The 17,635-nt window shown below is 38.2% G+C and overlaps 2 protein-coding genes across 3 annotated transcripts in view; one reads left to right on the top strand and one right to left on the bottom strand.

Moving 5' to 3' along the window:
- ABCG5 (ATP binding cassette subfamily G member 5) overlaps nucleotides 1-5,933 on the top strand; it is a 41,244-nt gene extending 35,311 nt beyond the window's left edge. Inside the window, exon 14 of the transcript XR_007130000.1 lies at nucleotides 5,063-5,933. The gene's annotated coding sequence lies outside the window, so the exon portion shown is untranslated. The remainder of the gene's footprint in view (nucleotides 1-5,062) is intronic.
- DYNC2LI1 (dynein cytoplasmic 2 light intermediate chain 1) overlaps nucleotides 1-17,635 on the bottom strand; it is a 42,916-nt gene that overhangs the window by 3,280 nt on the left and 22,001 nt on the right. Inside the window, exons 6-12 of one of the 2 annotated variants that reach the window (XM_047744976.1) lie at nucleotides 16,113-16,299; nucleotides 15,123-15,191; nucleotides 14,430-14,507; nucleotides 10,383-10,459; nucleotides 9,712-9,782; nucleotides 6,424-6,521; nucleotides 5,935-6,027 (exon numbers count right to left, since the gene is read on the bottom strand). In XM_047744976.1, coding sequence (XP_047600932.1) covers nucleotides 5,935-6,027; nucleotides 6,424-6,521; nucleotides 9,712-9,782; nucleotides 10,383-10,459; nucleotides 14,430-14,507; nucleotides 15,123-15,191; nucleotides 16,113-16,299 — 673 coding nt within the window. The remainder of the gene's footprint in view (nucleotides 1-5,934; nucleotides 6,028-6,423; nucleotides 6,522-9,711; nucleotides 9,783-10,382; nucleotides 10,460-14,429; nucleotides 14,508-15,122; nucleotides 15,192-16,112; nucleotides 16,300-17,635) is intronic. The other variant, XM_047744977.1, reaches the window with a different exon arrangement.

Here is a 17,635-nt window from a genome sequence, read left to right as displayed (position 1 = left end):
GGACCCTGAGATCATGACCTGAGCCGAAGGCAGAGGCTTAACCCATTGAGCCACCCAGGTGCCCCTACATTTTTTTAAAAAAGGAAACATTAAAATTAGAGGGCTTTTAAAAATTAGCAAAACCTGAGGAAGTATCTTTTTAATTTAAACTCAGTTAATTAACATACAATGTATTACTCATTTCAGGGGTGCAGGTCTGTGATTCATCAGTCTTATATAATACCCAATGCTCTCTACAACACATACCTTCCCCAATGTCCATCACCCAGTTACCCCGTCCCTCTACCCCTCTCCCCTCCAGCAAACTCAGTTTCCTATGATTAAGAGTCTCTTATAGTTTGTCTCCTTCTCTGGTTTTGCCTTGTTACATTATTTTCTCTTTTCCCCTATGATCCTCTGCCTTGTTCCTTAAATTCCACATATCAGGGACGCCTGGGTGGCTCAGTTGGTTAAGCAGCTGCCTTCGGCTCAGGTCATGATCCCAGCGTCCTGGGATCGAGTCCCACATCGGGCTCCTTGCTCATCAGGGAGCCTGCTTCTCCCTCTGCCTCTGCCTGCCATTCTGTCTGCCTGTGCTTGCTCTCTCGCCCTCTCTCTCTCTGACAAATAAATAAAATCTTTAAAAAAAAATATTCCACATATCAGTGAGATCATATGATAATTATCTTTCTCTGATTGAGTTATTTCGTTTAGCATAATACCCTCTAGTTCCATCCACATCATTGCAAATAGCAAGATTTCATTTTTTTGGATGGCTGTGTAATATTCCATTGTATATATACACATCTTTATCCATTCATCTATCAATGGACATCTCGGCTCTTTCCATAGTTTGGCTATTGTGGACATTGGTACTATAAACATTAGGGTGCAGATGCCCCTTCAGATCACTACATATGTATCTTTGGGGTAAATAACCCAGTAGTGCGATTGCTAGGTGATAGGGTAGCTCTATTTTCAACTTTTTGAGGAACCTCCATTCAGTTTTCCAGAGTGGCTGCACCAGCTTGCCTTCCCACCAACAGTGTAGGAGGGTTCCCCTTTCTCTGCATCCTTTCCAACTTCTGTTGTTTCCTGACTTGTTAATTTTAGTCATTCTGACTGGTGTGAGGTAGTATCTCATTGTGGTTTTGATTTGTATTTCGCTGATGCTGAGTGAAGCTGAGGATTTTTTCATGTCTTTGTTGGCCATTTGGAGGTCTTTGGAGAAATGTCTGTTTATGTCTTCTGCCCATTTCTTGATTGGGTTATTTGCTCTTTGGGTGTTTGAGATTTTGGATACGAGCCCTTTATCTGATAACATCATTGGCAAATATCTTCTCCCATTCTTTCAATTGTCTTTTGGTTTTGTTGACTTTCCTTTGCTGTACAAAACTTTTTATCCTGATGAAGTCTCACTATTCATTTTTGCCTTTGTTTCCCTTGCCTTTGGAGAGGTGTCTAGAAAGAAGCTGTTGCAGCCGAGGTTGAAGAGGTTGCTGCCTGTGTTCTCCTCTAGGATTTTGATGGATTCTTGTCTCATATTTAGGTCTTTCATCCATTTTGGTCTATTTTTGTGTGTGGTGTAAGGAAATGGTCCAGTTTCATTCTTCTGCATGTGGCTGTCCAATTTTCTCAACACCATTTGTTAAAGAGACTGTCTTTTTTCCATTGGGCATTCTTTCCTGCTTTGTCAAAGATTAGTTGACCATAGAATTGAGGGTCATTTCTGGGCTCTCTATTCTGTTCTATTGATCTGTGTGTCTTTGTGCCAGTACCATACTGCCTTGATGGTTACAGCTTTGTAATGGAGCTTTAAGTCTGGAACGGTGATGTCACCAGTTTTTGCTTTTCTTTTTCAACATTCCTTGGGCTATTTGGGGTCTTTTCTAGTTCCGTACAAATTTTAGGATTATTTGTTCCAGTTCTGTGAAAAAAGTTGATGGTATTTTGATAGGGATTGCACTAAATGTGTAGATTGCTCTAGGTAGCATAGACCTTTTCATAATATTTGAATTCTGAAAAGTTCCATGAGCATGGAACTTTTTTCCATTTCTTTGTGTCTTCTTTGTGTCTTCCTCAATTTCTTTCGTGAGTGTTCTATAGTTTCATGAATAGATCCTTTGCCTCTTTGGTTAGGTTTATTCCTAGGTATCTTAATGGTTTTGGGTGTGATTGTATATGGGATCAAGTCCTTTATTTCTCTTTCTTCTGTCTCATTGTTGGTGTATAGACCCAACTGATTTCTGTGCATTGATTTTATATCCTGCCACTTTGCTGAATTCCTGTATGAGTTTTAGCAATTTTGGGGTGGAGTCTTTTGGGATTAGAGCAGAAATCAATGAAATAGAAGCCAAAACGGTGGAACAGATCAAAGAAACTAAGAGCTGGTTTTCTGAAAGAATTAATAAGATTGATAAAACCCTGGCCAGACTTATCAAAAAGAAAAGAGAAAGGACCCAAATAAAAATCATGAATGAAAGGAGAGATCACAGCCAACACGAAAGAAATACAAAAAATATAAGAACATATTATGAGCAACTATATGCCAACAAATTATGCAATCTGGAAGAAATGGGTGCATTCCCAGAGATGTATGAACTACCAAAACTGAACCAGGAAGAAGGAGAAAACGTGAACAGACCCATGATCGCAAGGAAACTGAAGTGGTAATCAAAAATCTCCTCTAACAAGAGCCCAGGGCCATGTGACTTCCCAGGAGAATTCTACCAAACATTTATTATTATTTTTTAAGATTTTATTTATTTGACAGAGATCATAAGTAGGTAGAAAGGCAGGCAGAGAGAGGGAAGCAAGCCCCCTGCTGAGCAGAGAGCCTGACGCGGGGCTCGATCCCAACATTTAAAAAAGAATTCATACCTCTTCTTCTGAAGCTGTTGCAAAAAACTGAAATGGAAGGAAAACTTCCAAACTCTGTGAGGCCAGCATAACCTTGATCCCAAACCAAAGACCTCATCAATAAGGAGATTTACAGACCAATATCCCTGATGAACATGGATGCCAAAATTCTCACCAAAATACTAGCCAATAGGATCCAACAGTACATTAAAAGGATTATTCACCACGACCAAGTGGGATTTTTCCTGGGCTGCAAGGTTGGTTCAACATCTGCAAACCAATTAATGTGACACAATACATTAATTAAAAATAAAAGGACAAGAACTATATGATCCTCTCAAGAGATGCACAAAAAGCACGTAACAAAGTACAGCATCCTTTCTTGATTAAAACTCTTCACAGTGTAGGGATATAGGGCACATACCTCAACATCATAAAAGCCATCTATGAAAAGCCCAGCAGCTATCCTTCTCAATGGGGAAAAACAGAGCTTTTCCCCTAAGATCAGGAATACGTAAGGGATGTCCACTCTCACAACTGCTGTTCAACATAGTCCTGGAAGTCCTAGCCTCAGCAGTCAGACACCAAAAAGAAAAGGCATCTGAATCGGCAAAGAAGTAGTCAAACTCTCCCTCTTTGCAGATGACAAGAGACTCTATGAGGAAATATTTTCTGGTGTCCATGTGAAGCATGGCAAAACAAAGAACTGAGCAGAGAAAAGAGAGCTAATTAAGCAAAGACAGTCTTCAGGAAAGGTGAAAGGGGCCTTAAAGCTAATCCTCAAACCTGTGCGGACTGATTTCAGTCCCTGTGAGGATCTACATGCAGCTGTGGAGACGGAGTACGGAGGAGTCTGGATAAGTATCATAAATGACACATTTTACTACCAAGGACTTGTAATAGGTATTACAGAATTTTGGGGGGCTTGGTGCTGCCATGCCACCAGGAGGATTACTGAATTGAGATGTGGTTCAAACGCAGTTCTTCTGAGGCCTGGGGATGAACACATCCTTCTTGCCTAATGACTTTATATGACCTGAGCCTTTTCAGTGGCTCCAGAGTTGGAGGAACTGAATGGAACTCACAAGTGAGCCTCTTCATCTTAGAAGTGACATGCTCTGATTTCACTGCCAAAGATTAAGTCCCCAAGCTTTTTTTTTTTTTTTTTCCTGATGCTTATTTAAGCCACTAATAATGGGGCTTGGAGACGGGGAGGGAATCTCGAGGGATCCCTCGAGAGGAGGGATCACATGTCGTCTCCTCCACTCATATGCAACTGACCTCCCAAGTAGCACCAGAATCAGAAGTATCTGGGTTAAAGGTATGCAGACAAATGGCACACAGTACAAGCTTCTTTAAGCATTTACAGATTGTTTTTAAGTAAGGGCAGACTTTCATGTAATTATGGAGAACCCTGAGTGAGACATTTCTTTTAAATGAATATTATTGTTCCAAATGGCAAACAAAATCAAATCTAAAGATCATAATGCTACTTTCACTGAAAAATGTTATGTGGCAATAATGATATTAGAAGATCAAAAAGAGGAGCATCTAGGTGGCTCTGTTGGTTAAGCTGCTGCCCTCAGCTCAGGTCATGATCACTGGACTCCAGCCCTGTCTCGGGCTCCCTGCTCAGCGGGGAGTCTCTTTCTCCCTCTTCCTCTACGCCTGCTCATGCGCTCTCTCAAATAAATAAATAATCTAAAAAAATAGACAAAAAAACAGGCAATGCGAAGAGCTACAAACAGCTGGCTAGAATTTTCACGTAACACAGATGAATTCTTGCATAAGCTGTGTTAATAGTTTACAGTGAAGAATGATCGGTATCTCGGGGTTGCTTTCCAGTTCCAATCCAAATTCCTACAGTGTTAGGTTATGGAAGATGGATTTGAATGTGAAAAATCATGATGCTGAAAAACACCCTCACCCCTTCATAACACCTGTGTGTATTAATAAAAGGGGTCACTGTGCAATATAAACAGATACTCTTGTCAACAATGGCAGTTAGTCATTGACTCCTCGGTAAATATTAATTCAGGGATGGCTTCCAGCTAATCCTTAGCTAAGCTGCACACATAATAAAGGTCATGTGAGGCCATATGACTGTTCTGACAACATGCCTCTCACTTTGCGACAGCAACAGAACCCTTTAAATATTCATGACCTAGTTTTCAAAAGTCTTCTGGCCTATGTTTAAATAGGATGTTTTGTTTTCTTATTCTAGGGTCCCTGAAGGTGAAAAACTAGTGCTGAGAAAAATACCCTAGTCACTGCTCCTGTGGATGGCTGTGTTCAGGTTACCCTTGCAACAATGTGACGGCCCAAGTGCCAGAGCTCTACAAATCCCACCGGAGAGGCTGTCAGGGCATTCAGTTTATAATGCTTGCTGATATAAATTTGGGTTCTGCACAGTGTCTCATTTCAAAGATCTGAGAAAATTTTAAGTATCAGGTCATGATGAATTTACCAGCTTTTGCATTCTTACATCAGACTTTTGTATCAAAAATGGCACTAGCTGGGCATCTTTGGAACACAGTCTCCATTTTTAACCACTTTTCTAAGAGATCCTGTGTTTGCATCCTTTCATACTGGGTAGTCCTGAATTTTTCTGGTACAAGAAAAGTTTATCTGAATTTTCTAACCAAAAAAAAAAAAAAAAAAATTAAATAAATCCACAAACAAAAGAATATTGTGACATTCTCTCCCCAGCGAGGTGTAAGAATCACTACCCCATCTTCAACATAAACTGGAAAACCCAAAGAGGATACGTGAACATTATGTCATCTCTGGGTGATGGAATGATTTAAATTCCTTCTTTATGCATATCAAATTTTTTTTATATAGTGACGATGTACTATTTCAATTATATATTTTTTTAAGATTTTATTTTTAAGTACTCTACACCAACCATGGAGCTCGAACTCATGACCCCAAACATTAAGAGTTGCACAATCTACCAACCGAGCCAGCCAGGCACCCCTTTGGTAATTTTAAAAGTAAAAAAAAATAATAATAAAACAAATTGAGAAAAATCTATGAAATTCTAGAGGTATTTTGTGATAAAACTCAAGATAAAATAAATGATAAAGATACTACCTGATCCTTCTGAATTCTCATTTCATCAACTTCACTTTCAGCATACTGAGGGTCTCTTGCAGGGTCCTTGATATCTTTTAGTGTGTTGATACTCTGAAATTACACTTCAAGTCATTTCATGCCCATACCCCCAAATCGTCCATGACTACCATCTGCCTCAGCCAGACTGTCTATGGTCTTTTGAGGTTTTATCATCACCACTGGCCCAATTCAGATGCCACCAGGCCCTCTCCCACCCTCTCCTTCCAGTTGCTGTCTCTCCCTTCTCCAGCACCCTGGGAGCTGAATTTGAAAGTGGAGCAAGAGCTGTGTCTTGCTCATCTTTTAAAACCCACAGTGCCTCATGTATAATCGTTTTTTGGCACATATTGATTTTTGAGCATGCAAGAGTAGAAAACAAAGTAATCGTAATAGGCTCGCTGGAACATTTTCTAGTAACTTGAATAATGCAAAAAAAAATCTTGCTTTAAAAGAATTAGAAATCTTTACCTTTGGTGGAAAGACCCTTTCATACACTTTCTTCCACAAGTCCATTGGTGAATGGGCATGAAGCTTTCCAATGTCATTATCAGGAACAGGAGGAGATCCTAAAATTGGAAATTGTACACAAAATGACTACACTGATTAAAACCTGACAATCAATAAAACAGAGGACACTCAGAAAAATACAAATGCGAGATCACTCATTTCCCTTTTCCCTAATAGAGCCACTCTTAAAATTTACCCCAACCCAGTGTAGCAAGGCCACAGATTCTAGCACCAGAGGAAGAAGAGACAGAGTAAAGAGTTGTGATTCTCTTTCCCCATACTTACGTTGCCATCTGGTGAACTACTAAGTTTGATATTCTCATGTGTTTGTGAATTTGTAAGGAAACACTCTTATGTGCTACTCATTAGAGTACAAATTGGGGCAACTAATTTAGAGGCTAATTTGGCACTACTAACTGACATACAAATATGGAAAAAGGTTATATGCTATTACCCAGAAACCCCTGTTTTTGGTGTATAATCCAGAAACACCTGCACACAGATATTAATGATTTCACACTGCAGCATCATTTGTATTAGTGAAAAATTGGCCACGAATTGTCCATCAGTGAAGGTATAGTGAACTAAATCACTATGCACAGCCATGCTCTGTAACCCTACAGCAGTCAAAACACCAAATCGATCCAGCTACAGCATTAACATGGAAAACAGCTAAGACATACTGAGTAGAAAGGGAAACTTTCAAAATGCTAGCTACAGAATGATCCAGTTATGTTCAAACAAGTAGGTTTTTCTATGTCCCATGTATAGAAAATAGTCTGGAAGTATGCACATCAAACTTGATCCTTGGATATACTATTCTAACATTTTATAATGAGAATATCTTTATGTACGGACTGTGTAATTTAATTTGAAAAAACCCTGCCACTTCTTGGCAATAGTCAATCTATAATCAGATTTCTCATTCTTTCTTTTCTAGTATTTATAATGTTGCTCTTTCAGGACCTCCTTACCACTTTGGTGGGAAAGATTGTGATGCAATCTACCAATCTTAGCTTTCCCAAGTTTTTTACTTGCCCTCATTTATATGTGTGTGTGTGTGTGTGTGTGTGTATTAAGTTCTATACAACAGTTTTATCACCTTTGTAGGTAAATGTATCCACCCCCATAGACAAGATACTGCACAGTGCCACTGTCTCAAGGATCCCTTGTGCTGCCCTTTTATACCCACAGCACCCCTTCCCAATCTCTTCTCCTATACCTCCCCACCTACAGTCCTGTCCCTAACCTCTGATAACCATTAATCTTTCCTCCATTTCTAAAATTTTTCATCACAAAAATTTTACATAAATAGAAACATATTGTATATAACCTTTTCTGATTGGCTTTTCTTCACTCAGTATAATTCCCTGGTGATTCATCCAAGTCACTGCGTGTAACAATAGTTTGTTCCTTTTTATTGCTCCGTAGTATTCTACAGTGTGGACATACCATACCATAGTACAGAGGTTTTTGTTTTTGTTTTGACAGACAGATCACAAGTAGGTAGAGAGGCAGGCAGAGAAAGACAGGAGGAGGAGGCAGGCTCCCTGCTGAGCAGAGAGGCCGATGCGGGACTCGATCCCAGGACCCTGAGATCATGACCTGAGCCGAAGGCAGAGGCTTTAACCACTGAGCCACCCAGGCGCCCCCATAGTACAGAGTTTTAAACAACATCTGGTTGTTCTAGTTTGGGACTATTACAAATGAAGTCACCATGAACATTTCTGTACAGATTTTCATGTGAACGTAACTTTTAAGTTCTCTGAGATAAATACCCAATAATGCAATTTCCAGATCATATAACAGTACATGTTTAGTTTTATAAAAAAAAACAAAAACTGTCAAACTGTCTTCAAGAGTGGCTGTTATCATTTTACATTCCCACCAGCAATGTAGGGGTAACTAGTTTCTCCATATTCTTGCCAGCATTTGCTATTGTCGCTATTTTTTGTTAGCTATTCTGATGACCTCATTGTGGTTTCAATTTGCATTTCCCTAATGATTAAAGATATTAAACATCTTTTCATATGCTTATTTGCCATTTGTATATCCTCCTTGGTGAAATGCTTGTCTTTTGGCTGTTTTCTAATGGGATTTTGTTTTTACTGTTAAGTTCTTTATATATTCTAGATATCTATAGTCCTTTGTTAGATATGCAGTTGAAAATATTTTCTCCCAGCATGTAGCATGTCTTCTTATCCTTTTCAAATGGATTTTCAAGAGCAAATGTTTTTAATTTTGATGAGGTCTAAGCTCCATGGTTTTTTAAAATTTTTTAATTTTTTATAAACATGTATTTTTATCCCCAGGGGTACAAGTCTGTGAAAAGCTCCATGGTTTTTAAATTCAGTAATTCTCATTCCTTTTTGACCTCTAGCTATTTTCAGGGGCATTATCTACTGGTACACACAGTGATTCTCATAGCTAATGAAATTAAGTTGGTATTAATGACAGTTATAACATAAAACCAGTCTTTGTGACCACTCATTAACAACCTCTGCTCTTTTCATTTCAATTCAATCTATAATCTCATTACAAAGATTCACATTTGAAGTCCAGTCAACTTTAGCATGTAATAGTAATTATGGATGAGAAATAAAGAACAAAACTACTATCTACTAGAGCATTAAAACCAAACTATGTCAGCCCCTGAGTAGAGGGAGTTGCTAGGCCCCAAACCTCCACAATGAAAGTAGTTTCTGTGGGAAGATAAGGAGCTTGATTATATAAAGCTTTCAAATTCTTTCTGCTTCACAAGCCTAAAATGTTCATAAGTTTAGGAAATACCTCCCATCATCTGAAGCAAACTATTTTCATAATGAAGAATTAAAGCATACATAATTAGTACAACTGTTCTTTTTTGGTTTAGTCCATCACTTTTTTCATCAAGGACCTTGTAATATATAGCTTTCACTTTCCCGACCACTCTTGTGTTTCTGGTTTTCTTTTAACCCCACAAGCTAAAATTTAAAAGCACCAGGAAATCAGTGAGGAAAAGGAAATACCTGCAAAATTTTTTAGTGAAAGATCCAAAATCAGTTTCTTATGTGGCAACATTCCTTCCATTACAAATATGTCAATGTGATGCATGCTGCATCAATACTGTGTATACAAATAAATGCATAAATAACAGCAATGATAATGAACTCAGAAATGGTGGTCTGTTGGAGATGAAGTGAACACAGGCTAGGATGAAATCAATAAGCAATTAAAAAAAGATTGAACAATCTTAATAAGTTCACCAACCTATTTGACTTAAAGAATCCAATCCTGCTGTGATAAACAGTGGTTTATTCTGATCCACACATATTGATTTGCTACATGGGTAAGAAGAAAAGAGAGTCTAATTTAGTTTAGCAATCGAATATCCTGCCATGCTCTACTGTAAATACAAGAGCCAAGTTTTATATCTAGCCACTGGTGAGAGAGCACTGTCCCCAAATGAGTGAGTGAATATCTACTTAAGCTTTCTCAAAAATTAAAAGTCTGGCATCAGTAAAGTTTTATAGGGGAAAAAACAGTGACAGACCCAAATTACCTTAAATGAAAACCAAGAAAAGTATCAATGTTAAGAAAAATATACATACTACAATAATCAATTCGATTCCTAATCAATATAAGAAAATGTAACACAGGGAAAGCTACTAAAATGAGAGAAGTAGAAGAAATCAGTGAAATAACTGTAATAGTATTATTTTATTCTAGTCTCTTAAGTGTTATATAACATTTTAGTTGTAAAATTTGAGAAATATTTAAACAATACAAGAAATAGGAAATAATATGAAATTATTTCTCTAAGAATAGCCACCCGGGGACACTTTCTTATGAAGAAACAATAATGAGATGAGAACAATAATCAGATGAGATTATTGGCAAAAAAAAATTAAAAAGATACAAAAAGTATAGTTTAACAGTACCTTTTGTCAATGCCAAATGCTAACTGGTTGATAACTCCACGTATTTTTAGTAATAGAGCTTCTGATTTACTGGTAAACTAAAAAAATAAAATCAGGAGAATATATGCTGTGCTTTCAAATCACAGAAACAGGTAAAATACAATATGGCTTTGAACAAGTACAAATTGCAGACAGAATTATTATTTATTTGCTCAACACACACTTGTGTTAGAGCAGACAGTAACCTGAAAAAAGGAAAATAATCTCAATAAATTTGTTTTAACTCATTCTTTAAGCTTCCTGAGTGCACAATACTGAAGGGACATGTGTATGTACTAATCATTTCAGCTACTCCCACATATGGATGATAATTATTTTCAAAATACAGTCTGGTTGGTAGAAAATAGGAGGTATACATCATAAATAACTTTTCCATCCACGAGCATATTACTGTCTTCCAAAAAGCCAGCAGGGAAACTACAGACTAGTTCAACAATACTGATACTCATTAAAAAGATATTTTAACTTCTCTTCAGAATTGCCCTTAAGTCTGCAAAGTAAGCTACTAAACATTCTCAGGAGTGGTATGCAACTAGGGTGACCATAACCAGAACACTCCAGAGAATGAAAGCGGGTGGATACTCTTAATAATTAAGCTGAGACCTCAGGTGAACATCAGGACATGTGCTTACTCTACAAATCTTTTAAGACTTGATTTTGGATTTTTGGAAATTTGATTCGATTTTTGGAAATACCAAAAGTTACTCAGCCAAATCAGAATGGCTAAGATGTATGAAAGTGGGAAAAACAACCCTGAAGCAAAATGAAAAGTAATTTTATAAGGCAAAAAAATCAATTTTCAGGGTAAGATTCATTCTGGATCAAGGACAGGATCCCAGGCAAAGTATTTACTCACAGGAATATATAAAATTTAATACATTGACTTTTGAAAATTGAAACATTTTTAATACTTTTGAGGCTTAAAAATATAAAAAAAACCCTGAATTTTTAAAACACAACTTTATTAGTATTATTATTTGTTTCCTATGTGGAAAGGAAAATACCTCATCACAAATGTCATTTCACAGAAGGGCTGGGAGGACATGAGAAATTTTCTGACCCCCCCCCAATCTGTCACATCAATTGCCTTGAAACATCCTCCACAAATAGCTATAGAGCTTCTGCTTGGATAAACTCAACGGGAACTCATCATCTCCCAAAGCAACTCATTCCTTTTTCAGAGAATGGTAGTATTAGAAAGTTCTTTCTTATTTTGAGCTAAACTCTGCTCCATTGATTCCTTGTTCTTGACTCTAAGAGAGCAAAGAATATCTAATCCCTAATCCTTTTGGATTCCTTCTAATACCTATCCTTTGAATATTTAAAGAGCATTATCACATTCTAGATGACAGAACATTATTTTATACTCCTCCTCATATATCACATTTTTAAAAAAAGATTTTATTTATTTATTTGACAGAGAGAGAGAGAGAGAGATCATAAGTAGGCAGAGAAGCAGGCAGAGAGAGGGGGAAGCAGGCTCCCTGCTGAGGAGAGAGCCCAATGCAGGGCTCGATCCCAGGACCCTGAGATCATGACCTGAGCCAAAGGCAGAGGCCCAACTCACTGAGCCACCCAGGCACCCCCACACATCACATTTTTAAGTCTCATACCATCCTGGCAGATCTCCACTGAATCTGGTCCTACTTATCAATGTTTTCTTTTTTTTTTTTTTTTTTTTTAAAGATTTTATTTATTTGATGGGAGCACAAACAGGGGGAGCAGCAGGCAGAGGCAGAGGGAGAAGCAGGCTTCCTGCTGAGCAGAGAGTCCAACGTGGAGCTCAATCTTGGGATGCTGGGACCATGACCTGAGCAGAAGGCAGACACTTAACTAAGCCACCCAGGCGCCCCATCCATGTCTTTCTATTTTTAAATTTTTATTAACTTTGTTAGATTGCTCATAATGGTGAGTCCATTTTCTTGAAAGAATTAGAAAGGATCAACTAAAGGGCTAAAAAGATAACTGCTGAGGATCCATCCATCTTGTCAAGCAGCACCAAACTGATTCTCTTGAATGGGGCGGGGGGAAGACGAGAAGTCAAATGGAAAGAGGGGGCTTTGTAACTCTCTTCCTGGTCTGGGAAGCTATACCATCATTATGGTTCTCCTGGTCCAGAAGGGCTCCTCTAACCCAACCTCTCATCCCTCTAGCTTGCTGAAAGCTGAGATGAAGCTTTTCTGAAATCCATTCCCTAGAAGACCCTGATCTCGTAGGACCTTCTAGACCTGCTGAGGCCTGGGCTGATCTAAAATTTGTCCACATAGGACCAGACTAGATTCCAACTGGTCATAAATGTGATCTGTTCCTAAAAAGATAGAGCGTTCCCTCAGCTAAGCAACCAGAACTAACTGTGGGGCTTTATCTTATAGTAAAAATAAGAAACTACAAGATCCATGGTCTTTGCTTCTGTATTCTAGATACATTCATTTTAAACTCCCCATATCTCTTTGAAACAGTTAAAAAAAAAAAAGAATTTCCAAAGCACTCTTGTCAATTTAATATACAAACAGATACAGTATAAACATAAAAGGTATTGATTTTTAGAAAAATACACAATGCAATTTGGAGTCTTCAGAAGTATAAAAATTTTAAATATAGATCATACTCATCAGTTTTAGTCATAATATCCTAGCCATGAAGGCCAGGGTTAGACCGTGTTGTCTCCAGCTTCCTCTGAGCACTTTTAATGTACCAGGAAAAAGAAACCATTCAAATGGGAAGATAGTATTTCTTTTAAATAAAAGTGCTTTTATATCTTATTGCATTAAAGAATACCCTTTATCCTTTGTTCCTGCTGTGGAAGGTAAGGGTAACAGTTATTATAATAAGCAACATTTACTAAGGAACACTGTTTCAGGCCCTGTGGTGAGCACATCACCTTACTCTCTCACTTACCCTCACAACAACCCTATGAAGAAGGCACTGGTTTTGTCCATTTTACCCTGGAGGAGATTGGGGCTTGAGTGAGATGACATGGCCTGAGATCACTCATCTGATAAATGGCTGTCCTGAGATTCGAACCCAGGTAGCACGACTCTCAAGTTCATGGTTTTAACCCCTACAACAGTGTTTTGAAGTTTAAAAAAAGAACATATTGTTAAAGGGTTTTTTTTCTCTTTTCTCTTAGGAGAAGACAGATTCTAATTCTTTTTTTTTTTTTTTTTAAGACTTTTATTATTTATTCGACAGAGAGAAGGAGAGCACAAGTACACAGAGCAACAGGCAGAGGGAGAGGGAGAGACAGGCTCTCCGCTGAGCAGGGAGCCTAATGTGGGGCTCAATCCCAGGACCCTGGGATCATGACCTGAGCCAAAGGCAGTCGTTTAACCAACTGAGCCACCCAGGGGCCCCCAGGTTCTAATTCTTTTTTTTTTTTTAAGGATTTTATTTATTTATTTGACAGAGATCACAAGTAGGCAGAGAGGCAGGCGGAGAGGGGCAGGGGAAGCAGGCTCCCTGCTCAGCAGACAGCCCGATGCAGGGCTCGATCCTGGGACCCTGAGATCATGCCTGAGCCAAAGGCAGAGGCTTTAACCAAATGAGCCACCCAGATGCCCCTTCAGATTCTAATTTTTAAGGGGAAACTAAAATTGAATAAATTAATAGCCAGTTTATCTCTTTAAGACTGATCGGGGTTTGGGGGGCCTGGTGGTTCAGTCAGTTGGACATCTGACTCTTGATTTTGGCTTGGGTCATGATCTCAAGGTCATAAGATCAGGCCCCAAGTCAGGTTCCACGCTCAGCAGAGAATCTGCCCGAGATTCTGACTGGGGTTTATGGTCATAAGCAACTGCTCTGAAGACATGGTTGGCCATCTAGCAGAGCATGTTCTAGAAATACATTATCAAACATTCTGTAACAAGAGGATTTGGAGGCAGTAGGAAAGGGAAGGATGGGATTATGTGTCCTAGTAAAAACATTAGTATTTACAACTGTGCATCAAATTGCTAATCTTTCTAAGTTTGGTGCTGCACACTCAAGCCAAAGGATAAGAAATGTACGAACCATTAACGATGCTCCATAATAATGTGCAACAAATCGAAGGGTCTTGCATATAACCTTCCTCTTCTCAGAGTCAAAATCCTGAAGAAATACGTTTTAAAAAGAAAAAGCAAGTTGAGAAAATTAAATTCTTGTAGCAGGAAGGTGAAAATTATCAAGTATAGAAATATATGATTTTTTTTTTTTTTGGAACATACCCTGAGGAGTAGGACTCCATTACCCTGATATTTGTTCCTATAGAGAGTTGAACAGTAGCTGCAGCCTTCTAGAACTATAGCCATCAGATCTTTTCTTGTTTAAACACTTAGCTCAATAGAATTTAGATATGAGCACACATTTTACAGTGTGGAATACCCTAGGGATTCTCTGACAAGCAAAGATAAGAAGAAACCAATTTTCCACTTTCTTCAATTTAAAAGTTGGGAAATCAGTCCTATCCCTCAGTGACTCAGTGAAAGATTCAGTTTCTCAATCCACCCATCCCCCCGACTGCCTTATCCCCACTCCACTGATGTATTGTTCTTTACATATTTTCTTTCCCCACTATGTCTTCTTTTCCAAAATCCTTAAGATGTGTGACTCCTTGACCTCTCCCTCCCAGAGTCATTTTTCTCATATCACTATAATTTTTGTTCCTCTACCATAAAGCCTGGGTAAGCATAAACAACCACCTTAACTAGAAGTGGAAAAGCTTACCTGAAAAATATCGTATTTACTTCCAATTATGACCAGAGGTATTAGAAATGGGTCGATTAATTCACGATCCTGTTAACATATTTTATTGATTATTATAATTGCTTCGTACTATGTATTCAGCAAATTCTATTTACTTCTAAAATATACCATTTTAGTCTTTTTAGAAATGTTGATTTGGCTTGACATAGAGGTTGTCTGAATTTTTAACTTTCACTTGCTAAATTATATACAAGTATAGAACAAGAAATGGCAATTCCTAAATTACCATATTTATTTATTTGTTATATTCTGTCCTATTTTCTTAAATAACATGTCATCTGCCTGTTTTTGTTATTTACTATTTGGTATTAGCTTTGTTGCAGTAGCATTTATGCTGCACAGATGGAAACCATAAACTATCAGTTTCATCCTCATATTCCCTATGTAAAGCTGGGCAACGTAAGATAGTGCTGCAGGTTTTCTAGAAAATGATATTCATGGTTGTACTGAAAGACCTGTGTTACCATCGTTGCAACTTTATAATTTAGTTAGTTGTCAGATAATCAAAAGATATTGGATATATGACAGACACTAAATGAATGTAAACTACAGAGTAACAATGAAGGCTGTGAAAACTCTACTCATCGCTTAAACTTGTAGCTTCATCTGCTCTTTGCCAGGTGACTTTTGTACAGTCCGGTTTTTTATCTTCATTTTACGGAGGTTATAAAATCAATACCGAACTACTACTTCAAAACTCTATTTCTTTTGATTGGTATAATATGCCATAACAATCACAGTGAATGTCTAACAAGAAGACATGAGAAATCTTTTTCCTTGTTTTGCTCTCACTGGGGTTTTATTAAAATGCTATAATTTTCCAGTGAACAAGTTCATCTCCATCAAATGCATTTCAAATCACGCATAAAAATCTAAGGAAGCTGTTTGTGATGTTATCTTTAACTGTGTATGGGGCTAAGGATTCCGGGAATAACCCCAAAAGTAACTCACTTGATGGTCCTTCTGCAGATTACTCCACATCTTCTGTCTCATTTCAGAAGCTGCTTTAGAATTGGTCTTGCCCAGCTTCGTTATCATTTTATCTACATGGCTTTTTGTGGCTTGCAACAGATTTTCCATGGTGGGCCAAAGGTCATTAGGTTTTGAAAGATCCAAAACAAGAACAAGAGAAAATGTCCTAAAAAAAATAAAAACATTTCTTAAAAAAGACTCAAAGTAATTACTGTTTTGAAACCTTATTATACTGAAATTTATTCTCTAAGAATAACACTATAGCTTAAACAAAACATATAGCACTTTCCTAAGACAAAACACACACAGAGACAGCCCAAAGTTATAGCCTTATTTATTCCAGCACTTTACTCTAGTGATATTTAAGTGTTATAACCAACAGTGGCACTGAAGGTTTTGTTTGTACTAATAATAATCCAATTCAAATAATTTGCAAGCAATCGGGTCCAACAATGTGATGATCCGATCCAATTTTACTGTGTCCTCCAGAGAATGGAAACGAAGAATGAGAGCACAAGCAACAACATGACAATTAGGTCACAGAGAACAGATGTACGGATGGCCCCAGGCAGGGGACTATCTCCTTTACTAAATCTTTGCAACAACCCTTCCGAGAAGATGTTATGATGCCCATCTTATGGATTAGAAGTCTGAGGCGCAGATTTATAGAACTAGTAGACTGTAGAGCTGTAGATCCAGAGCCATACGTCCTGCTCTACGATGGGGCCTCCCTGAATGCACACCCCTGGCGACCATGCACACCACTGCCATCATCACATGAATGTGTACTCGTGTTCCTGTCACTCAAACAAATCAAACTCATCAACAACAAACCCACAAAAAAATGGGCAAAAGACACCAACAGACATTTCTCCCAAGAAGATCTACAAACGGCCATTAACATATGAAAAGATGGGGCGCCTGGGTGACTCAGTGGGTTAAGCCGCTGCCTTCGGCTCAGGTCATGATCCCAGGTCCTGGGTTCGAGCCCCACATCGGGCTTTCTGCTCAGCAGGGAGCCTGCTTCCTCCTCTCTCTCTGCCTGCCTCTCTGCCTACTTGTGATTTCTGTCAAATAAATAAATAAAATCTAAAAAAAAAACAAAAAACAAAAAACAAACAAACAAAAAAATATGAAAAGATGCCCAATACCCCTAATCCTTACAGAGATGTCACTTCACACTCCTTAGGATAGCTATGGTAAGACAAAAACAGAATAAAAACACCAATAACAAGTGCTGGTAAGAAAACCGAGAAATCGGAATCCTTGAGCATTGCTGGGGAGAATGTAAAATGTGAAATGCTGGTTCCTCAAAAAATTAAGCAATTACCATATGATCCAGCAATTCCACTTCCGGGAGTATTTGAAATCAGGGACTCGAACACGTATCTCTACACCAACGCTCATGGCAGCACTATTCACAATAGCCAAAAGGTGGGAATGACCCAAATATCCATCCATGGCTGAATGCCTCAACAAAATGCGGTATATCCACCCAGCAG

The sequence above is a fragment of the Lutra lutra genome, chromosome 9 (genome assembly GCF_902655055.1).
Source record: "Lutra lutra chromosome 9, mLutLut1.2, whole genome shotgun sequence".
Taxonomy (NCBI): domain Eukaryota; kingdom Metazoa; phylum Chordata; class Mammalia; order Carnivora; family Mustelidae; genus Lutra; species Lutra lutra.
This window is presented reverse-complemented; position numbering and strand designations above follow the sequence as displayed.